This window comes from Leguminivora glycinivorella, chromosome 9, assembly GCF_023078275.1.
Source record: "Leguminivora glycinivorella isolate SPB_JAAS2020 chromosome 9, LegGlyc_1.1, whole genome shotgun sequence".
In the NCBI taxonomy this organism is placed as follows: domain Eukaryota; kingdom Metazoa; phylum Arthropoda; class Insecta; order Lepidoptera; family Tortricidae; genus Leguminivora; species Leguminivora glycinivorella.
The window spans coordinates 22601774-22613192 of record NC_062979.1 but is presented as its reverse complement, the minus strand read 5'-3'; the positions used below and the strand labels follow the sequence as shown (position 1 = coordinate 22613192).

Below are 11419 nucleotides of genomic sequence, written 5' to 3'. Positions count from 1 at the left end.
GTCATCTTTTTCGTGCATGCTGCCCGTAGTAACGAATTATTAGACGTTATCACGTCAAAAATTGGTTGTCTGTAAAGTCGGTTTACGGACGGTAGTTTAACGTGATAACGTCAAACATTACAGTAGTATAGACAGGGGCGGTCAGAGTATAGCAAAAGGGGCCCGATTCTGGGACTTTTTTCACGTTTTTTTGTTCTTATTTGAAAGAATGCATTAAAATAAGCATCTTTTATAAATTAAAGTTTTTTTAAAAACCTACTAATTTAGGAGTTGGAGTGGTGCAAAGTTGCAAAATTTTCCCGTAGCATTACTAAGGCGCCAGAGACAGAAAGCGATATCGATGGAGCACCGCTTACGCGGGGCTCCTATTCTGTGCAGTTTGGGCTTCGGCCGTTTGAAGATACCTAACGAACCTAACCTATACCTATATAAAAGTCGTCATTTTGTATCCTAGACCGTTTGCGAGACACGCGTTAATTTTATTAAAGTGCTAGTGCCATTTACTAATCTTAGAACCCTAATATCTCAGTAAATATTAATAGAAAAGAAAAAGTTTATATAACAAAACATCCTTATTTAAACGTGTTCTATATGATTTATTACTATTAACAGCTATTAACATAGGTTATATTGGTAAAAAAAATCATCGTAAATTTTCTGTCTCTGGCGCCTTAGTATGGGAAAATTCGCAACTTCGTACTGCTCTAACTCCAAAATAAGTAGGTTTTTCAAGCAACTTCATTCTATAAAAGATGCTTATTTTAATGCAATCTTTCATGTTTTTAAATTACAAACACTCAAAAATAATAAATGAAAATTTTTAACAAAAATTTTCTAAGTCCTAAAATCGGTCCCCTTTTGCTTATACCCCAACCGTCCATACACAAACCACTTGCTCTTGCTTGGTGGCCTTGAGGAACGGGACAATGACGTCATCTTTTTCGTGCATGCAGCCCGTAGTAACGAGTTATTAGACGTTATCACGTCAAAAAGAAATTGCGTCAGCAAATTATTATACTCTGTCAAACAAGTGTGTCAGTAAATCAGAACAAAGAAAACTATAGATATCCTTTTCTCTAGCACCCTAAAGAAAAGGATGCATGTAGTTTTCTTTGTTCTTATTTACTGACAGACTTGTTTGACAGAGTATATCTTATTTCTATGTAGAATTTGACAAGGAGCATTGAATCACTACGTTTTGAAATTTGATGCCTATTACAAATATATGGTACATTATCTACAGTAAAATCATTTAAAATTACATTTTTAAAAGTTTTTTTGAATTTATAATGTTATAAAATCAAGTCACGTCGAGACAGCAGAGGAATCATAGACAAACGTTGTCTATGCAAGTTTGCTCAGTTTGCTTCTGCACGCCATTTTGTAATTTTGAGCATGTTGACTTGTTCACGAAAATGATTATTCTAACGCTAGTTTTTAATTCTAGGAGTATAATTGATTAAGTATAGTTTAATTAGACAAAGGAAGCAATACAGCAAAATGGATATGCCAGAAGTGAAGGCGTTCAACGCGGAGGTATTTGCGGTATTACATTGCGATATCGTAATGGTCCGTGGCATCATTATAACTTGTGTATTTTCCTTGCAGTTATCCGGGTTGTACGACAACAAGCCTCCGATCTCGAAGGCGAAGATGAGTGCTATCACACGGGGTGCTATTAAGGCTATAAAGTTCTACAAGCACGTCGTACATAGTGTTGAAAAGTTCATTCAAAAGTGCAAGCCAGAGTATAAAGTGCCTGGTTTATACGTGATAGATTCGATAGTACGGCAGTCGCGACACCAATTCGGGCAGGATAAGGATGTGTTCGCGCCGCGGTTCGCTAAGAACATGCAGCAGACCTTTGCGAACCTGTTCAGATGCCCTCCTGAAAATAAGGTAACTGTCAAATATTGTAGGTTATGACTTATCACTCTTGACATTGTTGATTATGCTAAGAATCATAAAGTCAAAAGCTCCACGTACAACTCTGAATATTTTGTGAATGGGATCTGATGGATATAAATACACAGAATGTTTAATTAAAAGGTTTTCCATTTATGAGGATTTGGTGTATCAATTCTAATTAATGAGAATGCTACCACTTACCTATGCTTGTGAATAAAGAATATCTCAATACCTGTTTAAAACCAACATCTAAAATCCATGTCAAAAATGCTATTATTTTAGAATTTTCTTTTTTAATAACAATTGTAGATAAAATTGAACCTATCCTAGTGAAATTATTATCCTTATACATGATACTAAGCCCTTTAATTGATAATTTGCAGGGTAACATCATCCGAGTGCTGAATCTCTGGCAGAAGAACAATGTGTTTGGTCCGGATGTGATTCAGCCGCTGATGGATATGGCGGATCCTAACCACCCGTTGCATCAGGAGATTCAGCAGCAACAGAACAACACTGCTAATGGTGAGCATGATGAAATTGATCAAATAATTTGTCTTTTTAGGGTTTCATACCACAAAGGTACGAAAAGAACCTTGAGAATCAAAGCCAGAATTATTTCTTCAGGCAGGAATGTAAAGAAACAGTTTTATTTTTCACGATGTAGGCCACAGTTTGCTCACCCGATGGGGCTAGAAGATAAAGTTTATATGAAAAATTGGTTTATGGGCTAAACTTAAAAAATCCATACTTTCACGCAATACGGACAAAGTGTAGTGTAAACATATTTATTTTCTAAAATAAATTAGTATGTGCTACAATCTCAGCTAAAAACCATTTTTTTAGCTGTTGATGCATTGAGACTTAGATATAAACTCATCTAGTGTGTTGTATTTATAGTTTAGTTTTAGTTTAGTTTTATTTATTTCATAATGATAAATTACATTATAAATTATGCTATGTTAACCTATACGAATTTACATTATGATTGTCAATATAATTATTTCACATGCATTCATTCAATTGTATAATATCAATAATAATAATCAAAACAAAAAGAGTTAACATAAAAACGAATTCAAACTAAAAAAATTAATACATAATGGAATACATTTCAAATGAACAAATCTAATAGGTGGGTATAGATATCTCATAATAATGATCGTCATATTAAAACTAAGAGCATTAATTAAGAAAATCACAATGTCGAATAATATAAATTTGACATAACATAGGTAGTACTGTCAGTTAATACAGTTTTAATTATAAATTCATGTAATCATTCACTGAATATAACGGATTATTCAATAAAAAGTTCCTCAATTGACGTTCAAATGCTTCGTCAGATATTTCAGTTCGTATTTCGGCGGGTAGGCGTTCATAATAAGTTGGGCCTATTACACGGGGATTCTTACATGAAAGTGCCATGCGACGCGGCACTGTCCGCAGTCTTCCCGTCGTATAATGTCATCAACAATTTGAGTATTCATTCCGACTTTTATAACTTCCAGGGAGCAGTCTTACCCTGAACACCAGCCACAACACGGACAAGAAGATATCCCCCGTGCCTGCCCCCCTGCACACTCCTCCAGACCACTCTCCTATGGGTGACTCAGTGAGTTCTCATACTTTATTTGTTAGGTTATTTATTTGTAATTGAAAACATGGAAATCCTTAGGCAGCGTTCCCACTTATGCGTCGCGTGTCTCGGGGCGCGCAAAGGGCGTCCGCGCCACGCCACCTGAGTGTAATTCAAAAAGCGTCTCCTCAGTACATTTTGTATAGGAAGGACGTAAGGCGCGCGCCCCGCCGCCGCCACGCCACCTGGGGCGCGTCTTACGTCTTTCCTATACAAAATGTACTGAGGAGGCGTTTTTTGAATTACACTGAAGCGGCGTGGCGCGGACGCCCGTTGCGCGCCCCGAGACACGCGACGCTCTGGTGTGGCCGGTCACTTATAGTATAAACTGAACAATCCGGGGCACAAAAAGTTGACTGATATCATTAATATAAATGAAACTTTTAGAGCACGGATCCCTTTTCCAAACTGTGTGCCACTGTAAATTGGTATGGTTGATATTTTTCATAATGAGAGAAGATTTTTTAATATTCCACATACCAACTAATCAGTTTCATTTTCATACAATTAGTTCTGGTCAATTGTAGTAGTTCACATATTACACTTCACATATTACAATATCAGCATATTCTGCGAAACTATAAAACCATTTAAAGCAATTTACCTAATTTCAATTCATGGTCCAATAACTATTTAATCACCCACCACACTCAGAACCTCAGTTATCAGTATATGACAATCAGGCAACATTTACTATAACCACTCATTTTTAGTTCCAGGACCAACCCTCCGGCAACCAAGGCGTCAAGTTCAACCGCAAACTCCTCTCCAATGACTTCGAATACGAGAGTGATGACGACGGTGGACACGACACGCACGCGGCGCACTCCACACATACGCATGCTTCGCATACTCAGCCGCAGCAGACTGCTGAGACGTTACCGTTGGGAAGGTAACTATAACTCCTCTCGACTTTGAATACGAGAGCGATGATGGTGAACACGACACTCACGCGGCGCACTCCACACATACGCATGCTTCGCATACTCAGCCGCAACAGACTGCTGAGACGTTACCGTTGGGAAGGTAACTATAACTCCTCTCGACTTTGAATACGAGAGCGATGATGGTGGACACGACACGCACGCGGCGCACTCCACACATACGCATGCTTCGCATACTCAGCCGCAGCAGACTGCTGAGACGTTACCGTTGGGAAGGTAACTATAACTCCTCTCGACTTTGAATACGAGAGCGATGATGGTGGACACGACACTCACGCGGCGCACTCCACACATACGCATGCTTCGCATACTCAGCCGCAACAGACTGCTGAGACGTTGCCGTTGGGAAGGTAACTATAACTCTTCTCAACTTTGAATACGAGAGCGATGATGGTGGACACGACACGCACGCGGCGCACTCCACACATACGCATGCTTTGCATACTCAGCAGCAGCAGACTGCTGAGACGTTGCCGTTGGGAAGGTAACTATAACTCTTCTCAACTTTGAATACGAGAGTGATGATGGTGGACACGACACGCACACGGCGCACTCCACGCATATCTTACATGAAATACATTCACAGCCGCAGCAGACTGCTGAGAAGTTGCCATTTGAAGGTAACTATGAAACTTATGTTTCATTTTTCTCTTGCTACTTTGCAGTAAGTAAGTAGTAGTAGAATGTGTATTACTAAATGTTTGCTTTTTGAAGTATGGCAGTTAATTCAATTATATCTATAAAGCTTTAGAACTAAATTTTTAGCCAAATCATGAATTAATATTGTCAGACATAAAATGGTGGTAGAAAAGTCGCATTTCGTAAGGGACCTAATGTAATTAAATAATCAGTAGGTACCTCATTGAAATGAATGTGAAAGATTCTTGGGTAAAGCTCGCCAGATGATAAACATACCCATGGATGTGTTATTTAGGAACTCATAGTCAGTTAATTTGACACATCCATCCCTACATATTCTCTCTCTAATATCTGTGTTATAAATGTAGCCTCATAAAGTAAGGAAATAGAATTATATTGTCCCACTTAAGCAATCTTAGCAAGTTTCCTGGTTCTCATTAATTGTTCAGTTTCGTCTTTCTAACACACCATTGTCTGTTGCAGTATACTGACGAATCCGGAAATAATGCGGCAGCTGCAGAGCCTTCAGGCGCAAATGCAACTCATGACTGGAATGCAGATACCTGTAAGTATCAATTTTTTATTCACCCACAAAATATTAGATTACATTTTTAGTATTATCTGAGCATTTCTTTTCTTTTGCCACTTGCGCTTATGAAGTGTGATATTTTTGACAAAAAATATGCTCATATTATTAAATTAAAACGGGACTTAATCGTGTTAGTTTAAATCAATATAAAAAATATGCTATTTCTACTCATAATTACTAGCTTTTTCAATCCTAGTAGTTAAAAAAATTGTCCCATACGATTTTTTCCTATTTTGTTACCATTTTCCGTACATGTTGTATGGGGTAACAAAAGAGGAAAGTAACAAAAATATATGGAAATTCTGGGACACTTTTTGTCTCCCAGTGAGATTGAAAGTACTCGTGATTCTGAGTACAATTGACCTAAAATTCTCTAAAACAATCAGATTTTTGTTATTGGCAAAAAAAAAAATGCTCATCTATGTATATGTGTGGGTATTTTTCAACCAAATTCCAATATGGGTGAGAGAAAGAAATATTTAAATGGAATCAGTTAGGATGTGGTTTATTTTTACTTGTGCTCAATCGTCAAGTGTGATCAATCAGGTTTTCTTTTAAAATTATCAGACACACAGAACTAGGCTCTCTCTCTCTCTCTCTCTCTCTCTCTCTCTCTCTCTCTCTCTCTCTTTCTCTTTCTCTATTTTACTCTCGTAAAAAAAGTCAAAAGTCTTCACCTCGACATTGGCAGAATTCACCCCGCTTAAATTAGCGAGGAGTAAAAGCCATGACGGAAAAAAAAAAAAAAAAAAAAAGAACTAGGCCTCTCACTAGGAAGTTACCACATTAATAGCTTGGTCGGTGGAGACATTGCCTCGCCCATGATAATTTCCTTGCGATTGTTAACCCCCGACGCAAAAACGAAGGGGTGTTATAAGTTTGACGTGTCTGTCTGTCTGTCTGTCTGTCTGTCTGTTTGTCTGTCTGTCTGTGTGTGTGTCTGTCTGTGGCATCGTAGCTCCCGAACGGATGAACCGATTTAGATTTAGTTTTTTTTGTCTGAAAGCTGAGTAAGTCGGGAGTGTTCTTATTTTGTGTAGTCTACTTACATCATTTTCATGTCACTTATGATTGATAATTTCCTCTCAAGAGGGTCTTGGATTCTAAATATTCTAATGCAATATTGTCCTATGCTGATCATTTAGTTTTATTTTTCCAGAATTTAATGCCAATGATGACAGACATGCAACTACAGCAGAATCAAAACCAACAATTTTTGGTGAGTATGTATACAAAAATGTTTTATTGGTTTTAATATTGATTTAAATATAAATTCTAGTTACCATAATATATCGGAAACAAGTTTGATTTATAATGTTATAAGAATACATAATTACTCTAGTTTTAAACCGATTTTAAACAGATAAGTAAGGCCGATAGTTGACTAATAATATGTTTATCATAGAAATATGATCATAGGCAACATGCCATCCTTTTTCTTCACGTTGGAGAAAAAGGGAGGCATAACAGACATATGATCATATTTCTATGATAAACATATGATAGTGGACTATCGGCCTAAGACCAAAAACTTCTATGCAAAGTCAGAACTTTTGTTTTTTCGTTGATGTTATCCCAAATATTATTAAATGATGATATTTGACTCAATTGAATCCAGTTGAGTGTATGGAACTTGAAGTTTAGTAAATAATTACATATTTCATTTAGTTGTATCTGCTGTAAACTAGCTATTATATTGATGGAGTTAATTATTATTTCAGAGCAAAGAACAACAGAAACAGAATGAGTCCAAAGATGATATGGTGGAGTCAGACATCGAATTTGTAGAGACAGGGCCGCAGGTTATAGAAATACCAGACGCTAATGATTCCAGGTGAGTCCATATTCCATACTTGTATGTCAGGTTAGAACCTGAGAAATGTTAAGTTGACCCTAAAAGAATGCTGTCACAATTCGCTTTTGGGCATTTTCGCGAGAACAATCTCCAAAGAAAAAGTGATCAAGGCCTTCAGTGGCTGAGGCTGGAATCGAACCAGCGTACCCTGCAATCGCGGCAGATGCCTGTTTTCCGCTCGGCCACCCAGGTCACAGCTGCTGAGGTCGAAATTATCTCTCATATGAGTAATCTATACAAGGACTCGTAGCGCCCTCATAGTTGCAGGGTACGCTGGTTCGATTCCAGCCTCAGGCACTAGAGGCTTTAGTCATTTTTTCTTTCATATGTGTAATTTATTTCGGTTTTAATTTATATATAGTGGTGTGACTACTTTAAGATAGCACAAGTTGAAATATTTTCAATAGAAAATAATTTGACTTGTGTTAATTAGAATCACCAAAAACATTTTTTCTAAGGTAGGTAAATTTTATGTTTTTCTTACGCAAAATCACGAGCCCTTTCGATCTGGGACAAAAAACAAGGGACAAAAAAATGGTCCCAAAATTTTCTATTATTTTGTATAAAAAATAAATAAATAAAAATAAATATTGGGGACACCTTACACAGATCAACTTAGCCCCAAACTAAGCAAAGCTTGTAATATGGATGCTAAGCGACGATATACATACTTAAATAGATAAATACATACTTATATACATAGGAAAACATCCATGACTCAGGAACAAATATCTGTGCTCATCACACAAATAAATGCCCTTACCGGGATTCGAACCCAGGACCGCGGCTTAGCAGGCAGGGTCACTACCGACTGAGCCAGACCGGTCGTCCACTTTGCAACCGCTGTACAAAGTGTTTGATAAATGGTAGCGCCTAGTAGGATGAAAACGGCTCGTAATTCTGAGTAGGAAAAACGTTAAATTTACCTATTTTAGAAAAAAAAGTTTTTGAATCTTTTTTCGTAAAATGCCTTTTTATGTGGCAATAATGTGCCCGTGTATGCGACGGGAAGGAATAAAAGTCACGCGACGAGAAAGGTATCACGAAGGAACGGGAGAGGAAAATCAAATATAACCTTGTGAAAGTGAGAAAGATCACACGAAATGAAGGCGAGGGAACGGTGAGGTGACGGGCGACAGGAAAGTGTGAAGGAGTGACCGGGATAAATGCATGGGAATTGTGAAATAGAGAAACGGGAAAAGGTATTAATATAATATGACACGTACCGATGTCTTTTGAATAACTTTATTCGGTCGTGTAATGTTTTCATGTGCCAAGTGGCTTTAGGAGTCTTTTGAAGGTGGATTTTGTTTTAAATACCTTTCGCAGAATGTAGTTTGTATACCTAGGTTTAAGACTAGCAACATTAATTTATCCACGGTTTCCATGGTTACATATGACATGATATTAATATAATATGTTGTTTAGGAGTCCGTCCCCTCGGCGCAGACACCGCTCGCGCTCACGCTCGCGCGGGCGGCGCCGGCGCAGCCGCTCGCGCTCGCGCGCCTCGCGCTCTCCCCGCCGCCGCCGCGACAAGGACCGCGACCGCGAGCGAGACAGGTACCGCCCACTCGCACGGACACCTACTTTAATAACCTAACCACAAAATTCAACTTTTGAAAAAACCCCTGACATAGTGGACCGATTTTCATGAAACATGGCTAAGAACACTCCCGACTAACTCGGCTTTCTAACAAAAAAAAACTAAATGTAAATCGGTTCATCCGTTCGGGAGCTACGATGCTACAGATAGACACACACACACACACACACACACACACACACACACACACACACACACACACACACACACACACACACACACACAGCCAGACAGACAGACAGACACGTCATACTTATAACACCCCGTCATTTTTGCGTCGGAGGTTAAAAACATCATAATTCTTAAAAGTACATCTCAGACCGCTATAGATATAATATTGATACGAATTCAAACAGCTTTGTTTGGTCACTAATAAATCTCTTCAGCCCGAAAAGGCATTTTAGCTTCAACTCGATCGAAACTCCACATCTCTTTTCATAATTTATTCATCATTAACTCTTTCTCGAGTTTCCTCTTGTTGCTTAAATCTTGATTCGATCGAATTCAATCTTACACCCTACACAATTTGTACTATATGGGTGAATCAACTTTTCTTTGCCAACAAAATTTCGCATACTTCGACTACATGTGGTCAGAAAATTTAATTGGGATTTAGTCTAATTAATGTATACTTATTATATTAAAGACAAATATACTAGCTACGCAATACAACATGTAATTATAGGATTTCCTATTTTATAACTTTGTTTCGAGCAGTGACCCAGTGGACATAGCTGTCCCTCACTTTTGTATGAAAAAAGTGTCTCTTCCACTGGGTCACATATTGTTTTAATTAAAAATGAATCGTTTTTAAATTTTTCCTAATTGGTATACGTGAAATAAGGATCTTTATTCACGATGGTAAGGTTAAAAATCACATAAGTAGACCTAATAATAAGTAAGGGTAATTCTTGCAAAAAGCAAGAAAAAGTTGATTCACCCATTTCCGAGACAGAAAATTACACTCGGAACTGAATCGGAAGGGCACTAAAGTACGTCATATCCAGAGGAGAACTAAAGTCTTTTAGTTTTAGGATTATAGTTCAAATATTTTAACCTTATATCAAAATATAACGATTATTTCACTCCAACAGTCTTTCTCTATTATTATCAATTTTATTTACATTAATACCGACTATATTTCTTACAGAGACCGGGATAGAAATAAGGATAGAGATAAGAGTCACAAAGAAAGAGAAGCTGACAAGGAAAAACAAAGAGAACGGGAAAAGAAAGGGTTACCACCAATCAAAAAGGAGAATCTGAGTGGTAAATATCACATGAGTTATTTGCTTATTAGTGCTTTTGTTTTAAAGGATTTATTGCACAAATTTACAAAAAAAAAGAGTACAAATGGCGGATTGTAACTGTACTTGAATTAGTTGATCGATCTTTGTTACGATATTTACGTGGATCAGAAACTAGGTATTCCATGTAAAGATAATGAGGTTGCGCCTGTTCATGGGTTTCCATCCGTAATACTCTTGATTACAATTCGTGGTAAAAAGTACCTACATTGTTCAGTCATATTATTAAATTAAAACGGGACTTAATCGCGTAAAACTTACGTTTTATATTTAACCCGACGTTTCGGACATGACATTACGTCCGTGGTCACGGGTAGACTGGCTGGGAGTTGTATCAACATCTTCTAGCTGTACGAGTTTTTCGAACTACCCGCACTTGATTGTCATCAGTCACTTTTACGCTAGGATTGCCACTCTGCCTACATACAACACTCACGACATCCGATGGTATGAGACGGGAAGTTTTCTCACGTTTACAGTTGCTAATCACTGGATTCCACGAAGATGAAATCCCTTGCCCTTCATTTTGATTGAAATTACGATGTTTCCTGATTTCAATCGCTTCACGTACTTTCCTGCTATAGTAAAGACGTTCAGTTGAAAGGACTTTGGGATTATGCAGTTCAATCCAGTGGTTCGGTCCTGACTCAAAATCAATATACATTGTTCAGCTTCAAAGCAAAGAGCGGCAATGAACTTGCTCGCGGTTGAATTGTCACACAAAGGAGTTACAGCTAAACCTGGCATTTCTATTCACATTGTGCTACTTCAGATTCAGATTCAATAGTTTATTCATGGTAAACACATAATTATCTACATAAGTATTTCATAAATTTTACAATTAATATATGACGTGAAAAATGTATGACGGGTTTACCACGAAATGGTCCCGCCTCAGCATAGATGCTGACCCAGGGGTCAGCGCTGATCTT

At 37.8% G+C, this 11419-nt stretch overlaps 1 protein-coding gene across 1 annotated transcript in view; it reads left to right on the top strand.

Moving 5' to 3' along the window:
* Window positions 1–1381: 1381 nt before the first annotated feature.
* Window positions 1382–11419, top strand: part of LOC125229353 — a 29750-nt gene continuing 19712 nt past the window's right edge. The window contains exons 1-9 of the mRNA XM_048134173.1: window positions 1382–1536; window positions 1609–1899; window positions 2292–2433; window positions 3420–3523; window positions 4261–4439; window positions 5614–5695; window positions 6879–6938; window positions 7441–7553; window positions 10331–10449. Coding sequence (XP_047990130.1) covers window positions 1501–1536; window positions 1609–1899; window positions 2292–2433; window positions 3420–3523; window positions 4261–4439; window positions 5614–5695; window positions 6879–6938; window positions 7441–7553; window positions 10331–10449 — 1126 coding nt within the window. The 5' untranslated portion in view covers window positions 1382–1500. The remainder of the gene's footprint in view (window positions 1537–1608; window positions 1900–2291; window positions 2434–3419; window positions 3524–4260; window positions 4440–5613; window positions 5696–6878; window positions 6939–7440; window positions 7554–10330; window positions 10450–11419) is intronic.